This window comes from Histoplasma capsulatum, genomic scaffold, assembly GCF_000149585.1.
Source record: "Histoplasma capsulatum NAm1 scaffold_2 genomic scaffold, whole genome shotgun sequence".
In the NCBI taxonomy this organism is placed as follows: domain Eukaryota; kingdom Fungi; phylum Ascomycota; class Eurotiomycetes; order Onygenales; family Ajellomycetaceae; genus Histoplasma; species Histoplasma mississippiense.
The window spans coordinates 743,130-763,805 of record NW_001813981.1 but is presented as its reverse complement, the minus strand read 5'-3'; the positions used below and the strand labels follow the sequence as shown (position 1 = coordinate 763,805).

Genomic DNA, 20,676 nt, shown 5'->3' with positions numbered 1-20,676 from the left:
CGTTATCAATTCAAACTTATCATCAAATTTAAACTTGTCACTTGTAATTTAAATTTGTCATTGAATTCAAATCTGTCATTGAATTCGAATCTATCATTAAATCTGAATCTGTCATTGAATTCAAATTTGTTATTGAATTCAAATCTGTCATTGAATTTGAATTTATCATTGAATTCAAATTTGTCTTTTATTCGAAATAATTCAATTTCTCAGTTTTATGAACATGCAGATCTGTTTATTGATGAGTTTTTTAATTGATTGATGATAGAAAAATTTCAGAAAGCAGAAGCTTTTTTAATTGTAAAAAGTATTATTTAAAATGAAAAATTTGAACTGAATCATATACAGACAATGACAAATAAACAGATAATTCAGTTGAATATTGAAATGAATATATTTTCAATAGTAAGAAATGGGTTAAAAAATTCTATCTGACAATCACAATTGAAGAAGATTAAATTATTTTTATTTATTGTTTATAATGATGACAGCAAATCTCATACTGCTTCTACTTCTGAATTTGAAATTTAGATATTATATATTATCATAATTGAATTGCAATTTGAATTTTTTTAAATTTTACAATATTATTTTATATGAGCAGATTTGAAATATTCTCTTGCATCTTTTTCTTTCATGAAATTCTCAATTGTATGATGTAAAAAGATTTCAAAATCTTCATCAAATTGATTTTTTAACTGACATCTATATCTTCTAATTCATTTTTTCAATGCATGAAATGACTTCTTTATAGAATTATAATCAGAAGAATATGAAGATAAGAATAAAAATTCAATATCAATTTCTTTACAGAGATCTCACAATGCTTGCGAATGATGAGAAGAGCAATTATTCATTATTAAATAATGATAATTTTACTAACATTTAAACAATATCTGAATATATACAAACTTATTGAACCTCTCTGTATTATAAAACCTTTGATATATATCATAATTAAGATACTCATTAACATTTAATGCAGATAAGATTGATCATCTGTGAAATTGTTTACAAAGTCTTTTAATGTGATAAAGAAATTCTCTATTTGATCATTCATATCATCAATCTGCAGCATGTTCATTCACAACACTTTCATTTTAAAAGATAAATTGATCAGATTTATATTGAATAATTTGAATACATCATTCAGTTTAAAATTCTTCATTGTATTGATTGATTACAGATTCAATCTATATTAAATAGAATTGATAAATTAACAGATTTTATAAATGATAATTGCAATAATTAATTATCTTCTTCTATATCAAATTCAGTTTCTTCAACAATCTAGATATTGATCAAGAGTGGATATCAACATCAAATTTATCCTTCATAAAGTAGACAATTTCATCATGATATGCAGTTGAATATGTCTCAAAAAAGTTCTTCAAATCTGATAAAATATTCAGTGTGATCTTTAACTTTACATCTTATATTGAATAAGGACTTTTAGCAGTTTCAAAACAGCAAATATTTCATTAAATTTAATATAAAATGGTCAGATGGCATTCAATGGTCTGCACAATCTGAGCAGATATATAACTATTGTTTAGAAGGTGTACAATCTCATTGGTGGTAAATTCACTGAGCTAGAAGGGTATATTGACAGATTTGATGATAAAGGTGTGTATTTGAATGAATTGGATGATATTTGAATGATTCTAGAGATACGTGGATATTTTGGTTATTTTTGCGGTGTTTTGCTAATATTTTTCAGGGGGTGGCAGAAAATTCTGTTTTTGCAAGCTTTACGTCCGCCACAATAAGATATAGCCGTAGTACCCACTAACAGACCTCTGTAGTTCGACTCGCAAGCCTCCCAGAGAGTGGGGAAGAATGAGCGAGCTTTATGACTAGAGTTATGTTATTTGTGGGCTCTTGTTGTATTCAAGGTGTGAGAATGGCTTCGACATTGATCGGCCACTCTGATCGAGAGTATCTTTGAGACAAGATCCTCAAGCACAATTTAAAAAGTCCAGATCTCAGTGTCTATTTTGCACGGTGAATCATACATCTCAAATTGCATGAATCTATCTGGTTACTGTCTGGAAGATTTAGGTGCGGAAACCAATACTTTGTACTAAAACACATATCCCCTTCAATCTTCAAACAATTGTTGGAACTTAAGCAAGAGTTTTTAGAAATGCATCATCTTCAAGTGTATGATAATGAAGCTGAGTGAATCCTTATCTACAATCACTTTAGTGATAATTTGCTTTCTCTTGTGAAGTACAATCCAAACATGCCAATTGCACCTCAGAAATGGATATTGTGGGAACTTGGGCAGGTGTTACAGGAGTTTCATGTCAAGAACTGGATATATATTGGTAATATACATCAGCCTGCTCATCAGATCCAGGCACTAACCAAGTTCCCTCTTTTAAATGTCAAGTCTGATAATGTTATGGTTGATTACCGTTACAATCAGGCTGCACCGGAAAGGGTTGTGCTAGGTGATCTAGACTGCTCCTTGAAGCTAAAAGGCGACAAACTTCTTCGGCTCCCAGACGGAGTCAAAATAGGAAATGTCATGTGGTGCAGGCAGGGGATTGGCAAATCGTTGGATGTATTCTTTTATGAGCTTGTGGTGAGTGAGCTTATGCTTTCAATTGATGTATTTTTGCTGAAGATAGTTTGTCTACTAATAGTGTCTGTACACCAATCACCGATGTGGAAACTCTGCACCCGGATTTCAAGCAGTTAAAGAGAGACATGATTGAACCTGAACTGAAGATTATGGATCGATTAATATCTTTTTTTTGAGCTGGTCTCAGATGAACTTGTGACTCATGTCAATAATGAGAACTGTGTTCAAATCATAATGACTATATAAGAAGGGACATTTAATGGAGGCCTAGTTAGACCTGGGCATTTTAAGAAGTGGAAGGAGAAGGATTATCTTAATCTTGACTCTGAGACAAAAAGATTTCTCTGGAGAATGACAAACTCAGTTCATTGAAGCGAGCTACTATGGAAGAACTTATGAAAGATCCCTGGTGGAACATGTAATAGCCTATCTACTCCATTGTCAACAATAACCACACATGAAGCGCAGCATAGCTATAAAAAAAAAAAAATAAGAAAAATCTAGTTCATGGATGTTAATCTCACAATTGTTTCCAATCTTAATCAGTTGTAATGTAGAAAGGATCTAATATTTCATTCAGGACAAGCATCCTCTAATTCTCTAACAAAAAAGCTCAACTGCCATGCTAAACTCATCTATTCACTCCACACAGCCATCCAGTCTTCTGTTAAATTCCACGCTGTGTCTACTCAGCCGCTCTTCATACGTCGCTCTTGACTCAAGGATAAATGTGCTTGGTAGTGATGTGATCTCCATTTTCATCTTCATAAACAGTGGTGAAGTGATCCTTGCTATCACTTTCACTAGGGTGCTTGGTCTCACTAATCTTGTTGTTACTGCATAATCATCATCAGCTGAAATGGAAAAGTGCATCACTCACACTAGGGTGGCACTGGCAGCTTCCTCGGAAACATTTGTCTTCTCAATGGCTTTGACAAAGTCCTGCTGTACATTTTTTGCTAAAAGCAGTCGAGCCCATGCAGTCATCTGAGTAGCATATTTCACATCCAGATTTTTTCCATTTTTAACAATAGTCTTGATGAGCAACGAGTTGAGAATACTTTAAGGCATTTTTGCATAAGAAAGTTCAAAGAAGCAGTTGTTTGGCTTGTGTGAAAGGAGAAAATTTTTGATCTTGGGGCCTGCACAATGAGTGCTGGGGTTATATGCTTGTATCGCATTCGACTCAGGTAATCAAACTTTCTTATGCTTATAAATATTGTCTACTTTTCTCTGTAATTATCAAATTCTAGATAGATAAATCAGTTGAATCTAATTCATTCTTTTATATTGATATTCAGTAAATTGAAATGATATTTGAACGTTTAACCACCGTTCCGACAGAATGTTAGAGTTATGTGAAAGAATTGTTAGAGACTATACAAATGCATAGTGGAATCGCGAGGGGTTGATTGTGTAAACTAACTACTAACATTAACCCATCACAATATTTTTGATCATAAAAATTAATTCAATCAATAAAAAATTGAAAAATTAATTTTTCAAAATGATAGAGAAATGATTATAAATGAAATTGTATATAGTGATTCTATCTCAAACATTATGATTGGTGGTTGTTCCATAATAAAGAGAGAGAATAGATGTTAGTAAACCGCTTGCCAGCTGTGGCCCTTTTCCTTTCCCTGAAGCGTATATCAACTAGTTTGGTGGGGCTGTTTTGGTGCTGAAGATTCTGTTTCCTGAGTTTCTTTGTCTACAACCTCGTGTTGGCCCGTGTTGGCTGGTTCCAGACACGTTTTTGTGCAACCAGACTCTTCCGAATGGACGGAGCGGAAGTCGGAACTGTCAGGCCATCATCCGTATTATTTGGCTTATGAGTTCTACTCACTGGGTGAGGTATGCCCGGAATTTGCTATTTGCTCTTCGGCGATATGCCGGTCTCCTCAATCAGGGATTGATTTGATATACATAAGGTGCAAGCCTCCTTGCGGATGACACCGCAGGCTTGAAAGACAGAACTTAGTGGCCACTGACACATTTCTTCATTCGCTGTCATTGCGGGAGCAATAAAACTACAGGCAGAATTTTCTACCGATGTCCAGCCCCAATCCTCAACACTTCCGCGCCCTTGTGCTTCATGGAGCTAAAGACCTCCGATTAGTATGTATGTTCCATATACGTTCACGTCTGCTCAACTGCCCAGATACGTCCTTTGATGCCCACCCCCCACTCCATATCATATCCGCCTCCACATAAACGAGAGCAAACAGTACTTTGCTAACTTTCCCCCAAGGAGGTTCGCCAAGCTTCAGCACCCCAGTCCGGCGAACTGCAAATCGCCATCCGTGTTACCGGCCTCTGTGGCTCGGACCTGCATTACTATCAGCATGGGCGGAATGGAGACTTTATCATGAGAGCCCCGCTTTGTTTAGGCCACGAATCAGCGGGCACCATTACCGCCGTCGGAACCGACGTGGAGGACTTCCAGGTCGGTGACCGCGTGGCTCTCGAGGTCGGTTTTCCATGTACAAGCTGCGGTCTCTGCATAGAAGGCCGTTACAATATCTGCCGCAGCCTGCGCTTCAGGAGCTCCGCAAAGACCTTCCCGCACCTGGACGGCACGCTGATGGAACTGACAAACCACCCCTTCGATAAATGCCATAAGCTTCCCGCTCACATCAGCGACGTGCAGAGCGCGCTGATTGAGCCGCTGGCGGTATGTATGCATGCGATACGCCGTTCGAACCCCCCCGATGCGGAGTCTGTGGCCCGGGCGCTGTCCGCAACTCGAGTCCCCGAAGAAACGGCCGCACTGATCTTTGGCGCAGGGGCCATCGGCATGCTCCTCACCGCTGCACTGGCTGCGACGCAGCATTTCTCCACCCTCGTTGTCGCCGATATCGACGAAGCAAGACTGAGGATCGCTGCGTCCCTCCCCTTCCCTCTGGAGAAGATCCGCACATATCTACTCCCCAAACCAGCCTCGGAGGCCACCCCACAAGCAGAAGCAGAAGCGGACCTGGCTCAGCAGATCCTATCCGCGTTCTGCCTCCCCAATGGTTTCAGTCGTACATATGACTGCACGGGCGTTGCTAGCTGCATACGCATGGGGATCTATGCTACTGGCCCGGGCGGAGCGGTCGTGCAGATTGGAATGGGCGGCGCGGCGCAGCCTAACATACCCCTGTCGGCAGCAGCGCTGCGCGAAGTCGATCTCATTGGTGTATTTCGGTATGCTACTCGGGGGTATCCGGATGCAGTGGCCTTGATGGGCAGCGAGAAATTCCAGGGAGTGGCGGAGAAGGTAGCAACGCATTTCGTGCGGTTCGAAGAAGGGGATAGGGCATTTGAGTTAGCAGCAAAGGGGGTGGATGAGCAGGGGAAGCCAGTTGTTAAAGTTATAGTTGTTTCCGGAACTAGGTTTGAGAGATAGAGGTAACTTCTTAATGATGGGATGTATCGCTTGTTGAGGAGTCATGAAATTTTGAGTTACAGTCTAACTTCTGATTGGACATATATGCTTGTAGGTAGTTTAGCATTTGAAATGCTATCTGGGCTATGTGAACATGGGAATGTTTATCTAGCATGCCATCATAAAAAGCAGTTTCTTCGAGCCTGTTATCGAATGCAACTGCTTGTGCTTAGGTAGCAAAAATCTGTAACATGAAAACATGAGTATCAAATAGCCTCCCATCTATGAGCATATACCTCACAAGCAGTCCTAATGTGCGAATGATGAACATGAAAATCACGGCTGGAGGGGGATCGCCCTATAACTCTTCATCTTTATTTCAGACCCCCAGCCAGCAACACACTCTGCCCTGTTAAATAGCCCGTCTGCACACACATCTCCACCACATTTGCAACCTCCTCTGGAGTTCCTAATCGGCCTAATGGGATACCCGCTGCGACTTCCGGAAAGGCCTGGGCGTTGGGTATCATGCCCGTTTCGCCAATCATAGCGGGTGCAACGTCATTGACACTGATATTATATTCGGCTAGACGTGTGGAAAGATTTTTCATCATGCCAGTCATGCCACCCTTTTGGACGCTGCGTAGTCTATTCGTTGTGTTATGAAACTGGTTAGCGAATATGCCAAACATGATGAGAAACAAATAAAGAGGGAAACAAAGCAATAAAAGAAACCCGGATTTGGCAAACATACGACATCCGTTAATCCCCCCTCCATATCCTGCTATGGAAGACCTAAACACAATCCGTCCCCATCGCTGTTCCTTCATCCGCTCCACTACCCCCTTTATAAGAATAGATGACGCCCGCAAATTTACATTGAGTGTGTAATCAAATTCCTCCAACGATATATCCCATATTTGTGGGATGCGCCTGCCGTATCCGGCATTTGACACCAAGATGTCTGGAAGTTGTTTGTGCGCTTGGTCAATCTCGTGGAACATGCGACTGATCTGTTCGGGGACGCCAACGCCAACTTGATGTATTGAAATGCGTGGGGGTGGTCCTGTGGATTGGTTCCTTTGCTGTTTGATGGAGTCAAGCACCGCGCGCATCGCATCGAGGTTTTTGGAGTAGGTTAAGGCGAGATGCATGCCCCTTGTGGCAAGTCTACGAGCAAATGCTGCCCCTATTCTGAAACCGAAAGATTTCTGCGCATCAATATACCAACTGGCGTAGAGTTGTCTCCCGCTGAACAATTTGAAGCTTAGCGTGGAGCAGCTGACCCTTAAGATGCTCTAGTTATGAGAGCCAGACGGCCTTCGATTTCATTAACGGGTTGTTCCATTTACTTTGAGTGGCGTTTGGGTCGAGATAGATAAGAACATTTGCAAACATTTGGTTTAGAGGATATGCACTACAAACAAATCGTAGCACGTCTCGTCATGGTTTGGTTGCAATAGTTAAGCTGTTCAGTTTTTTTTAAGTGGTGACGTAATCTTCACACCGCAAGTTTCCCAAAGAGGAACTTCAGGAGACCGCCCGCTTGTACTTTGGCCAGGGTTAGGCACCTCATATACTAAACTCGAACTGTTCAGAGTAAGCACTCTTGGACAAAATAAAATGCCTCCACAAGACAAACAGGAGGTCAAAATAATAAGTTGCCGTTAAGATCGACCGGCCAATTTTGAACGGGCCAAATCGCCTCTGAGGTTACCGGATATGGATTATGATGCGGAAACGAATTCATGCCCATGAAGGTGGGATTCCCCATTGGATATCCAGAGACATAGTCACCTACAGCCTCGAGATCCAACCATGAGAAATCGTTCATTGGTGAATACTGTATATAGGGCTGTTCTGGCAGCCTATTTGGGACTGTTCCTGTCGGGACACTTTCATCCTTGCGCTGATGCTCTTGAGTATTCGATGACGATGACGATGCCTTGGGTTTCCACAGAAGTTCGAGCAATCGAGCATATCGGGAGCCGATGTCATCGGGACCAGCACTCGCTCTGTGGAGTCTGTCTGTGGTAAGGTTTATCAGATGCCGAACGGCTTGCTCCTCTGGAGCATTCATTACTCCAAATGAGCGGGCCTAGGTTAAACATGTTAACAAGCCAGATCTAATCTACCTCCCAAAAGGAAAGTAAGGATTGTTCAAAATTCATATACCTTGTATAAAAATACTGCGGCATAAATGCTATACCTGGCAATTTAAGGAGCTGTCAGTAGGAAATATCTCAACAACCAAATGGCAAGGAGGGTATGCCTACAGATAATATCGTAAGGGCATGAAATGTAAATGTTTCTCGGGATCAACGTAGTTATTCAAGATTGTGAGATAGGACTTCGCCGCATCAACTGATGCATATATAAAACGGGCGTCTTGCATGGATGCAACATTGCTAAATGCTGCCCGTAGGTGCTCTCGCTGGCTAGGAGCATCTCCTTTGGGTTTGGATGTGAGTGCTTGAGAAATCGCCGCTTGGAAGGCAAACGCGTTTGTGTACAGCCTCAGATATTCGTAAGACATCTGCAGAGTTACTTTGATGTGTTGAGAGCCTGTAGATCGCTTGTATAAGCAAAGAAATAAAGAATCAGCCTGGTGCTGTCATGGTAGACATACAAGTCAATGTACCCCAGTTTCGATTCCAGCGCTCAATGGCATTGCGGAAGTCATCAACGTATTTCACATAGTCCCCCATTAACATCATCTGACTGCTCGTGCGCATTCCCGAGTAGAGGACATCATGGACGTTTCCGTACAGTTGTGTGAGATCCAAGAGTGCCTGGAAAATCTTCGCATAATCTTCATCCGTTGAGGTGAGAGGCTGTAGAGATGGGAAGTCTTTAGAGACAAGCCCAGTCATAGGGCCAGGGCCCCGAGACCAAAATGCTCGACCGATGCGAACGGATATCAACCTATCTGAAATATAGCAGCTGGTCCATGCCAATCGCTTCCGCCCGTCGTTTTGTGTGTCGTTTACTGGATCGCCTCTAAAAGAAGTCCGATCAAGTCCAAGGAAATATCCAGAGCGGAGAGCCAGTCCAACATGCATCCATGCCGCTCTGTCTTCCTCTCCTCGCCCTACAGCTTCAATCTTTGGCCGTAGGCCCTGGGGCTCCCATTCGGCAAGGATGAGCAGTGCCTCGACCGCTTCGACATCGCAATCTGCGCCAGCAGCGATGCCAGAAATGAGCTCGTGCATGTACTTGGAGCAAACCTCATGAACCTGAGGCGTTTCCACAAGGTCCTTTGAGGCAATGGTGAGGACCGCAGTCAGAAGATGCTTCTCCTGGGACGCAAATGATTCCAGGGCAGATGGATCAAAATACTTTCGTGGAACAAGGGGGAGATAAGGATGGAAATTGGCGGCGTAGCGCGTCACCAGCTGGGAAACGGTTTCACGGGTGAGAGACCTATTCTTGATAAGCCGATACGCCTTGATTCCTGGTTCAGACTCCTCGTCTTCAACCCCGGGAAGTCGAACACGGCTTTTTGATTCGGAATAATGATCTCCCGTTTTCTCAAGATTTGCGCTTTCTGCGCCTCGCTTGGCAACGTTTGTCAAACATTGCCATGCGTCAGACGGGTTCCGTGGAACGGATCCGATTGCGCTGTCAGTAGTTGAAGATGAATCGTCGTCCTCTATATTGATCGTAGATGCAGTGGGTGGATCCGATCTCCCATAGTGATCTGATGAATATGGCCGCGGGAACGAATGGGGGTCCGTCGGGCCGGGGGCACCGCTCGGAGCAAGCTGCATCACCCTGGCCGGTGAGGAATTGGAATGTATGTCAAGATTGGCAGTTTTTGGCTTGCGGATACGGCGACCCCCTCTGTTTGAGCTACCTAGGACGCATTCACGATGGTCTCGTAGACAACGCTGACAAGGCGGAGTGCCCGGACTTCCACTACTATCCCTAGATGCCAAATATAAGAGTCAGTCAGACATCGGTTCGTCCGTAAGAGCAATCTCCCTTTGTGGAAGATCTGCCCGTTCTCGCGGGGTATTTTGTGTGGATAGCGAGAAACAAGGGGTCGCCTATTCCACCCGAATTGAATTCTGGAGACTCCCATCGTACTTACAAGTCGCATCTAGATTTGCGCTGGCGACAGTGCAAACACGCTCTCGAGACGCGCTTCATGAGGTGTTCGGAATGGGACTTCAACTTGGGTTTTGTAACCTGTTTGGTTACGCCATTGTGGATAGCTGTGGAAAGCATGGCTGCTTAGGGATAAGAAAGCACAGAACAAGTCTCCTTCTCAACTCGAACTGCGAACCACCGGCAATAAGCCAGGATTTGGCTCTTTCCTTCGCCCTCGCTTCTTTGCTGGGGATGCAGTAGTCCGTCTTGGCCTTGGACGGGAGTTTCTGCTGCTGCGCTGTTGCGGTGCGGTTGTGCATCAAGTGCTAGGGCCAAAGTCGCACGATCAGCAGCCCCGGGTCAGCAAGGCGAATGCTGGTCTGTTATGAGATGCATCCGTGACAACTACGGAGTACTTACAGCGGACTAGCAGTCGAGGGTCGAGGGGAGCGGTGGCGGGCCACTCGGTACAAAGCTACAGTAGTCCCGAGATAGCGGCGATAACGAGCCTCTGCGGCCCACGCTGCGGGTTCCATGTCGTTTCTTCCCCACACTAGCCCTAAGTGGGAAGCTTCTGCCGGGGACCTGGCCGCTAGAATCACACGCTACAGCGGCAGCGGCGGTGACTTCGGGGTGACATCTGGGGTGACTGGGTGGCGGGAGGTGCTAACTTCTGGGCGAGCTGGGCGAGTACCGTAGCTGGGCCAAGCCAATAACGTCCCCCGGAGCTGGCGGCTGGCTGCCCTGGAGATACAGTTAACTAACTAGGTACAATTAATTAACCAATGGCACGAACCAAACCAGGCCCAATTGTGAAGAATCAAGACGATCAACATCCACACCATTTATCTACCACATAAAACATGATTGTTGAAGAAGGAAGAAAGAAACACCAAGGCTTGAAAGCCTTTCCGCTATCTAATCATCAAAACTTCCTTTTCAAGTTACTTTTTGTCACCGGCTGTCCCGCCGATTTGCGGATAGCCCAGGGGATGTGTTATACAGCGTTGCCCAGTGCCCTCAGCATATTCCTTTTAGGCTGGGATGCCAACATACGAAGCAAGGTGCATGTACTGTACATGTACATGGATGTATGTATAGTACATTGTCCTGTGCATTTGCATCTGTAGAGCCCCCGAACCGCGGAATGGATTCGAGTTTGCATGGATCGAGGACTGATTCTTGTCTCTCTTTGGAGAAAATGTGTCCTCTGGATCTTCAGCCGCCAAAAAAAGAGTAGTTCCCGCTACCACAACCAACTGCCGCCATCCCTTCATCAAGACCCAAGGGCCTACCTACCCAACAAGCCACCAGCAACTACCCGTAGTCAGCGGACCCAAAAAGATTGCTGAATAATGGCGTCGATGGGGAACCCAGCCAACTCTCCTGTGTTGCACTGGCCTGCCGGTGTGCCGTTCCTTTTCCCTGCGAAAACTTCAGTCGAAAATCGAGCCGAAAAATAATGATGGTAGAGTATTGGCAGGACGGGTGTGTTGTCCGCCAACCACTCTCCGAGCGTTGAAAAGGGAAACGAAAAGGGAAACGAAAAGGAAGTCCAGATCTCGATCGGATAAGCCAGAGGCAGGACGTCCTGACTGATGCCAGATAGGGACTCCGAAGGCCCTGTGGCTGCGCCTGAACTGAATTTAATGCCCTTTTTAAACTTCTTTCAATCGTCTGGTTTGCAATGAACAAGGTTCTTATGGCTGGCTTATTTTTCAGAATTAGCTACTTCGTTATGTCCAAGGACTTCAATTCAATCACAAGCCAAGGATGGATAACGGCGAATTAGCGAGCGTGCACGCCCCTCGCCATGTTCCTTTGGAGTGCGCCTTTCCCGGATCACCATAGGCCCTTGCTATCCAAGGAAAATTCTATCAGAAAGAGGGGCTGATGAATAAAAATGAGAAAAGGGATAGCTCCAGTCCAGAGCTTTTCTTCAAGCGCACTGAGAAAACGGGTCATCTATGTACGGTTATACCGTGCTGCCATTCCTCGGGATTCTCACGATACTCGTGTATCGCAAGCGAGTGGAGGGCAAGCTCCGGATGGAAGTCCACAACAGATGTGGTGTGCAAGGGAACGATTATCTGTTGACAATATGCTAATGATGCCAACGGTTCATGTCATCGCTGCCGACCAATGACTGCCGTTTGTCTAGCAATACCCTGCTGCTCGCTTGCCAATAGTATCGCGAGTTTGAGCGCTTTTTGTATCCAACAATACAGCGAACAGGCCCGTTGAACAGCACATCTGATGCATCCATTCCGAGGTCAATGCACCACATGCAGGACACGCCCCCAAACTCCACAGTTTCCATGGAAAGGAGAATAATATTAGATTTCACTGCAACATCTCAGCCCGTTTGGCAAACGCAGGAGTTGAAAGCGCTCCTCCCAGGGTCAAGTCGCTATGAAAATAATCCAGCCACGGTTCGACTTTTGCAGATTTGGACCAATGTTGGAAGCCAGAAATCTACGCATCCACGGTAGGTTACCTCCGTACATGTACCTGTACATTTTGCGTTCGAGTCCTTTTTTTATTTTTTATTTTTAAGTGGACAAGGATTATTTTCACTTTTTCTGACAAAGTCCAGTGTGCTGGCGCCACGATATTGAAGCACCTTTTAAAAGCAAATCCAAAAAATAAATCAAAATGACAATGGGTTATCAGCAGGAAATAGGGATAGGGATAGGGATCAGCTACTTGTGTGTGCTCATCCGATTCGAATTTATCCCTTCCTTCTCTCATAATCCCTGTTGCGTACAGCCCGTACTCCATTCTCTAATACAACTTCATCCCTGCTACACTCCAACCCAGATGTTTGTTACACTTGGCGGCTGTTTAACGTGCTCCCAGAAACCTAATAGGAGCCTCTGTGCCTCCCATCACCAACCGCTAAACTCTCCCCAACCGTTGCTTGTGCACATACTGTACAAGTCGAGATAGGGCAGGGCAGCCCAACACAGGCATTTATTTACCCTCCCTTCCCCCCCCCCCCCCCCCTTTGGGAATGCACAGTGATGAATCGCCCATCCTTTCCGTACCATACTGATCCCCCGTGCATTTTTCTTGACGATTCCGCGTCTTCTTCAGCCCACAGTACATCTGTAGTGTGATATGCGATGCAGCACAAAAGGTAACAGTCCAGACCAGTCACACGAGCCCAACCATTCTGCTTACAAGAACTCCCAAACCCCCACGCACGTGAAAGATCCTGAAGAATTCTTTGTTTTTGAAAATTTGCTTCTTGTTGCCGGTTGCAGATCTATCTATATACGTATATGCGGTTGCATCCTGGGACCTACAAGGTGAATAGACAGAGGTAGGTTCCACTGCTTGTGGTTGGATTGGATCACACACAGATCTAAAAAGGCCTGAACAGTTGGCGGCTCGGTGAAAATGTGCAAAAGAAATGTCAGCGGGAGCAGCAGCGGCGGCATGGAACAGACATCCATAGTCACGTCAAAGATGTAGAAGGGTGGGTTGCCTGTTTAGCCAACGGCAGCGACGCTATTTCTCACTCCGCAATTTGAAGCTATGTAAGCATGTAGTTAGATCTTTCATCCTAAAACTTAGTTGACGAAAGAACGAACTGAGCCTCAAAATCATGACATTTTTCTAACCCATCCACACAGAATACGGCCACAAATATAGAAAAGTATGGGGGCCAAAAAAAGAACAAGAAGGAAAGAAAGAAAGAAAGAAAGAAAGAAAAAAGAAAAAATATCAAAAAAAAAAAAAAAGGATATACCAAATCAGTACTCAAAGTGGAATGTGGATATAAATCCCATATTTTAGAGCATATACGGAGTAGATACATATTTATTAACTAACTAGTGAACTTAACTAGTGAACTTAACTAGTTAGTTAAAAGAGCTTCTTTCTATTGTCAGCCAAACGAGGCTACCAAAAGCGATGAGGGCTCCCCATGTTACAGCCCAGTCACAACATGCATTTTCCAATGTTGATTGTTTTTTTTTTTGCCTTGTCAGCCATCCTAATTTCAGGTCCTGTACAGTCCATCACCACAAACAGTTTGAACTAGATCAACAACCTGTGCATCCTGAGCGCTAAAAAACCCGCGCCCCTTGCTTCCCGAGGTAGACTTAAAAGACCAGTTGCAGGGCACAATATACCACTGAAAGAAATGATATATGTCCCATTCCAGCTACCCACCCGCGCCAACTTGATATAGCAAACAAACAGATATGACAAATGACAATACGAAAAAAAAAAAAAAAAAAAAAAAAAAAAAAAAAAAAAAAGAAAAGAAAAGAAAAGAAAAGCTTTCGTTTGCCCGGCCCGTTGTCAGCGTTTGTAGGTGTTGCCGTATGAAGGTGAATTCAGGCACATATGCCTCATTCCTTAGCCCGCCAACAGTCTCATAAAACTGGTATGTAGATGTGTATATACAATAACATACAAACACGCATAGATTATGATTCAGACCAAAGGACATTGATATTTACATGCAGATTTTGCATGTAATAACACAAATGGAGTATTGCATAAATAGAAGCCAGGCAAAAGTGGTCCGGGATTTGGAAGCGGAGTATAAATAGCAAACGAAGAGAAATGAATGGAGAGATTCGGATCTGGTGATGATGGCAATGAGGGTGCGGTGGCCGTCGTCTTCGTCGTCCTAAAAGGTGAAGCGAATCTGAAGGACTTCAATAACCGACATTTCATAGTCCGCGAGCAATGGCGAGCGGAGAAGGCTTTTCAAAGGCCGACGATGAGATATTGATAACATCTTGTGATTTGATGGCCTCATTTGCCGAGAGGGAGGGCTTCACGGGTGATTAGCTAATGAATATCATGGTCATAGTTATAGTTAATTAAGGATATCCTGGGGTTGGTGATTTCAGTCGAGTTGAGTTGGACGGGACTGAATCTGAAGGCGAGTTCTGCAAATGAGCTATTATGGGTCATCGTAAAATGGTGTCGATAGTAGACCTCTGTAATCTGTACATCTATATCAAACATCAGCTATCATCTTAATCAACTGTGCGTCTTGCGGAAAATATACTGGACTCAACACTTCGCTTATACTGTATGTGAAAGTACATTCTCCCTATCTATGCAGGTACCTCAGCTCAGGCGTGGAGGGTAGGTATATTCTCCTATCCTGCTCCGTTTGGCAGCACAATTCTCGAACTTGCAACTGTGAACATCCGATTGTCTCCCACACCCACTCGCACACTAATTGCAAGCCCCTCCCGTACCCAAACCACTGTTAACGATGGAATGGAAAGAGAATTCTCTGCAGGTGCCTAGCCGTCTTTGGGAACCTCATCAATCCCATGGAGGTTAAGACATAGAGAAGAAAGCAGATCTGTCAAACACCAACATCCGAGCCAACTAATCGCGCATGTGCAGGAAACAACAGACAACAAACAGGGCATGAAGGTTCAGCCCGACAGGCCGCGCGCTTGTTGTTTTATTTTTGGGTTCTTGCCCCCTTTTTTTTTTCTTTTTTATTTTATTTTTATTTTTTAAGGTGTATCACTTATTCCGGCGGATAGTTAATGTTTTTAGTGGAAGGACTTCCCCCCTTTTGTGTACATTCATAAATTTCCTTCTCTCATTCATTTCTGTAAGGAGCCGTGTTGGAATCAAAGACGCATCCATTATCCTTGCTTAAAGCTAGTCCCGTAGGTTGTGATTGCTGTAGTGTTCGCTTCTTTGAAGATGGCAGGTGGGTGGTAGGCTTGTTCCACCTTTCTCCGACTTTCTGATTTATTTTAGCACCGACATCGTTGTCCGAGTTGGTCTGCAGCATCGACATACCAGAGGTAAAGCGTGGAAAATATCCAGGAGAAATACCATTCTAGGCGACAACTTAAAATTTTGTTAGAATTATGCAAGTGAATAGATAGATAATGTAAAACGGGAAACTTAAGAGGATGCGGGATGTAGCTATATAAATTGACGTACGCCTGTCTGTGTGCATGTGCATGCTCATGCGTACTGTACGTGTGGAGGCGGAATAGGCTAGGGAATGCGAAGGATAGAAAGGCTCACCGCTCCGGCTAATGACGTAGAGCTTGTTCTTCTTTGTTATTTCTTTGATTCTTCATGTTTCTGTCGCATATATGCACAGCAAAAAGTCGGTGGGGAACTTCTTTTTGGCTTCTTCAACGTCATCGATTCAACTGTACGCTTCCAAACGGAGTGAAGGATTGACATTGCATTCAAGACGAAGCTTGAGCAAAAGAGAATTGGATCATGGTCGATTCCCTGAGATTTCAATTAGTATGTCTCCTAGCTGCCTTGAATCTGGCTCCGGGTTTGATAATTGCAAATATCAGTGAACTAGCACCATCTAATTGAAAATGCATTTAGCATCAGAAGGGAAAAATCGTGGTAACCATTCATAACTATTCTGTTTGGTATGCTTACACCAAGAAATATTGAAATAGGTCTTCCTTTGAAAAAATGTGCTCATTGCGGTGGCCTGTTTGGCTGTTCAAACAAGTTGTATAGTCTCGAACTCAGCGGAGGCGCTCAACTAGTTGAATCCGCCTATCATTTCAGCCTTGCTGAGAATCCTGACACGAGTCTAGCCATGCCTATTATTGCCTTGGCCCGCCCATCTAGCACTTGTTTTATGTGGCCACATGCCATACTATCGAAGCTCCAACTTTGAAAACCGCCAGTGCCTCTTATTCAAGCACTTCGGTTCGATCATATCCAGACTAACGATAGCAAACGCCTTTCTTCCCCACATCACAGGCTAAATTAGAAAGCGTTCGATGCCCTTTTGAGATCCATTCTTGTCCTGATGGGTCCGCATCTTCGTATCTCAAGCTTCAAGAGCCTGCCACAATATTGACCAAATCCCAGTCTTAAGTTGGTGGCCAGTCCCACCATGGTAGACTGCTTGACCAAGCAATATCTTGCAAAGTCATCCGCCTGTCGGCGATAAGCTTGCGAGATTCATGCATGGAAACTCTCTAGCACACTTCTGTTTCTAAAGAGGCTCTATCAACGAGAAGATGGGATGCCAACGACCATGGCTGAATCATTCAAGAGGCTCAAATGTCGATGAAAGTGATTCCCCACGACGTCATTCTCTCAGAATATTCCAAATGCCATCGTATTTTGACCCAGCATTCTCAGAAAGATAGAAATTCAACTGGATATTATTATCAAAACAAACTTGCAGAAAGAAATTGTTCCTGGCAAGGTTAAATGACGTTTGAACTCCAGTTATTTAGATGCTCGCCAAAAACCGAATTCGCGGCTAAGTGCTTCTGCCCTCTTTAATCCCTACCCGTCCAGCCTTGAAATTGGCAATAGGCCATGTCGGCGAGGTGGGTCAGTCAACTATGATATTGGGCTAGAAATCCCCTCAAAAAAGATAATGAATGTGGATTCCCCAGAATTCCTCTACCTGTAACATGGAGATTTACATTTAGGCCACTCTCTTAGTTCCCAAGTAAGCGATGAAAAAGCTACCTCAGGAATGTTATGAGCGCTACGGAGTAGAACTGTTATGCATTACTTGCCAATTCATCATTACTTTGCTCACTTAGCTAGGCTGGTAGAATTGTTCAATCAACAGTTGCTTCAAAATACGTCAAGTCGTCTACGCTGATTTTTCACGTCTTCCCCCGTCATTTCATCGGCATTTATTTCCAAAAGATCGAAGTTCGATGATTTGAATTGATCTCAACAAAAGAGGGTAAAGGATTGCCGCCGTAGAAGTTGAAATATAGTTTATTTAATAAGCCTTTTTCACTGGATACAATCAAACTTTACGCCAGCCTTGCAAACTTTTCCAGTGTCACACTCCAACTTCCAGCAATTACTTGACGTTGTGAAACAGTAGATTTCTGCTTATACGGGAAAGCTCATAAATATCCTGCTTTGCTCCTTCAACTCACTAGCTCAAAAGATGCTCAAGCCCGACAAACAAAAACCCCGGCCGAAGCAAATCCCGAGGTGACAGCAATATCCGTAAGCATCATTTTGTTATAACATCCCAAACCCTCAAAAATCAGCGCTCAAATCCACGTTCCAGCTCTGTGGGAGGGAAAACAACGCAAATTTTTATTTATTGCACTGATCCCATTCCTCAGAGTACCTCTCATCTCCTCAGAAGGTCTCCTCCATACTGCCCATATTCAAAACCAAGCTATCTCATCGAGCGTTCCTTTCATCATCAAAAGACTCAGTATCGTTGACAGGCAATCATGGGACTCTCCTCCTCGGAACCAGCCCTACAGCCGTCAGAAACAGCTCCTTGTCTCCCCTCAGCGAGCACTGTTCTCTCGCTTTTCTCGCTTGCCGGGAAGACAGCCGTGGTGACTGGTGGTACCCGTGGTCTTGGATGCGCAATGGCCATTGCGTTGGCGGAAGCTGGGGCAGATATTATTCTTGTCCAGGTGAGCGTGACGGCGATTTTATTATTTGTGTCCTTAATTACTTTCTTTTTTTCTTTACTTTTTTTTTTTCTTTCTCACTATCATTTACAGTTCCCTTTTTTCTACAATGGGAATGCTGCTCACTATATTTTTCACAAATGGCTTGTAATTCTTGTGGTCTCCTCAGGTAACCGAAATGCAACTGGCTTCGGTTGAGAAAGTACTGTACTATTTATTGTCAATCAGGATGATAATTCAGATTGCCCTTACAAAATGATGAGCATCGATCGCCTTTTGCATTTTTATCCATCCCCTCATGAAGTTTGCTTTGGTATTATATCCCATTCTTCTACTATTCCGGTGAGGATAGATAGATGATGAGATGGCCCTTACCGGCTGTTGCTCGCCATTGAAAATGGTCTTCGGATGGATGAGGTGCCTAGTCACTTGACTCCTGATGGCTATACACATTTGGCACGAATTGAGATTGTCTTCCACACTTCAGGCAGCTTGCCAGGAGAAAAAAAGAAAGAAAGACACATAAAAAAGAACACTACGGGAAGAAAAAATAGGGCACCAAAAATGCTCGTTGCGATTTTGTCCTTTCTTCTTATCCCTCCTTTTTTTCCACGTCACGTTCTCTTCCAAGACAAGCATGGGCTCTTGGAAGATTGTGTTTTCATATCAGAGGAAGATAGAGAGAAGAGAACCCACCAACTGAAAAAGTTCATTGAGTAGCTGCAGCTGCAGCTGCACCTTGCCCCCCGAGCCCCCTCTCCTCTCTCGTACCACTTACTTAGCTCTTGTTCAAGAGAATACAGCGAGTAAACATCTAGAGTTAAAGCTCCCGCTAACTTACATCGACAACCTTATCTCACAATTTTAGAGAGATGAGAAAAACACCAGCACTCGCGATGAGATAATTAGTCGGACAGGAAGAACGGCAACAATCCATGTTTCCGACCTTGCCAACCAGGAGTCTGTGAAGAGAATAATTCCCACGATCGCCAGGTCAGGTAGAGGGATGGATATTCTGTTGAACTGTGCTGGGGTGCAGAGACGGCACCCGAGTGAGAGCTTTCCTGATGACGATTGGGATGAGGTGAGTTCAATGTCATTTCTCTGGACCCGATTGCTTCTGCTCTATTTGTCATTTCACGTTGTCAAGATGTCCCTATCTCTTGCCCGGGTACATTTATGTACTCCGGGATGGTGATCTGATGAAGTATCTGAATTTTGTGGACATCGTATCATATGTTGCAAAATAGCCTACCATCGCACGATTCCCGCATCGGACGTTACAAAATACCCTGCCGTCGTCTAATACTGTCGCGTCTTTTTCTGTTAGGACACTTTTGTTCCCAAGACCTGAGGCTAATTTTTTTGTTTCTAGGTTCTCCAAGTTAACTTAACGTCTGTTTTTACGCTATGTCGAGAATTTGGTGCGTATATTCTGTCTCGTGATGCTGCCAGTTTCCAGTCTGGGCGGAGAGGGACCATCATCAATGTGGCATCCCTTCTCTCGTTCCAAGGTGGCATCACGGTACCAGCATACGCAGCATCAAAGGGTGGGGTAGCCCAGCTAACCAAGGCCCTGTCGAACGAATGGATGTCTAAGGGCATTTCAGTCAACGCCATTGCACCTGGATATATCAATACGGACATGAACACTGAATTGATGGATAATCCAGAGAGGAACAGTGCCATCCTTGCTCGGATTCCTGCGGGAAGGTGGGGCATTCCTGATGATTTCAAGGGTGTGGTGGTGTTTTTGGCCAGTGAAGCCAGCAGTTACGTATCTGGGGAAATCATCTGTGTCGATGGGGGGTGGATGGGACGATAGGGACTGTCGCGGCATCTTTTTTGAGCTAGTGAGGAAAAGTGATAGCCCTTTACCAGACAGCGAACAGTTCATCTCTGGTGGTTTTACGTTAGTAGCATCAGAAGAAGTCGACACTGTTGAATTTTCGCAAGCGGGGCTCAACTGGAATGACGAAAAGAATTGGGGGCCGACGCTGTCATCGCTCCGGTCCGGCGGAACTTTTCAAGTCTCATTGCTGCGCAAAGATAAAAATAAAATACAATAAAAATAAATAAATAAAAATAAACAAATAAAAATAAATACAAAACTATGTCTAGGCCTCTTAAATACCGCATTTTAGACACCGCAGGCAACTTAGCTGAGATGACGCAAGATGGGATAACTCGCGCGTGAAGTGGAGGAGCGCTCCAGATCCCTTTACAAAGTC

The 20,676-nt window shown here is 44.0% G+C and overlaps 4 protein-coding genes across 4 annotated transcripts; 3 read left to right on the top strand and 1 right to left on the bottom strand.

The window, feature by feature from the left end:
• Positions 1-2,245: 2,245 nt before the first annotated feature.
• HCAG_02324 (predicted protein) lies at positions 2,246-2,723 on the top strand (the record flags this gene model as incomplete). The annotated part of the gene is made up of 2 exons (XM_001542103.1): positions 2,246-2,590; positions 2,652-2,723. 2 exons carry the CDS (start codon positions 2,246-2,248, stop codon positions 2,721-2,723), a joined length of 417 nt encoding a protein of 138 aa, XP_001542153.1.
• A 1,922-nt stretch (positions 2,724-4,645) lies between these two features.
• Positions 4,646-5,984, top strand: HCAG_02323 (hypothetical protein; the record flags this gene model as incomplete). The annotated part of the gene is made up of 2 exons (XM_001542102.1): positions 4,646-4,711; positions 4,872-5,984. 2 exons carry the CDS (start codon positions 4,646-4,648, stop codon positions 5,982-5,984), a joined length of 1,179 nt encoding a protein of 392 aa, XP_001542152.1.
• A 353-nt stretch (positions 5,985-6,337) lies between these two features.
• Positions 6,338-12,321, bottom strand: HCAG_02322 (conserved hypothetical protein; the record flags this gene model as incomplete). The annotated part of the gene is made up of 12 exons (XM_001542101.1): positions 6,338-6,549; positions 6,718-7,261; positions 7,681-8,061; positions 8,139-8,172; positions 8,240-8,528; positions 8,593-9,890; positions 10,057-10,180; positions 10,252-10,381; positions 10,727-10,799; positions 11,112-11,350; positions 11,652-11,761; positions 12,174-12,321. 12 exons carry the CDS (start codon positions 12,319-12,321, stop codon positions 6,338-6,340), a joined length of 3,582 nt encoding a protein of 1,193 aa, XP_001542151.1.
• Positions 12,322-19,082: 6,761 nt separating this feature from the next.
• HCAG_02321 (hypothetical protein) lies at positions 19,083-20,270 on the top strand (the record flags this gene model as incomplete). Its single annotated transcript, XM_001542100.1, has 3 exons — positions 19,083-19,100; positions 19,314-19,529; positions 19,821-20,270. The coding sequence occupies 3 exons, from the start codon at positions 19,083-19,085 to the stop codon at positions 20,268-20,270; spliced, it is 684 nt and encodes a 227-aa protein (XP_001542150.1).
• Positions 20,271-20,676: the final 406 nt, after the last annotated feature.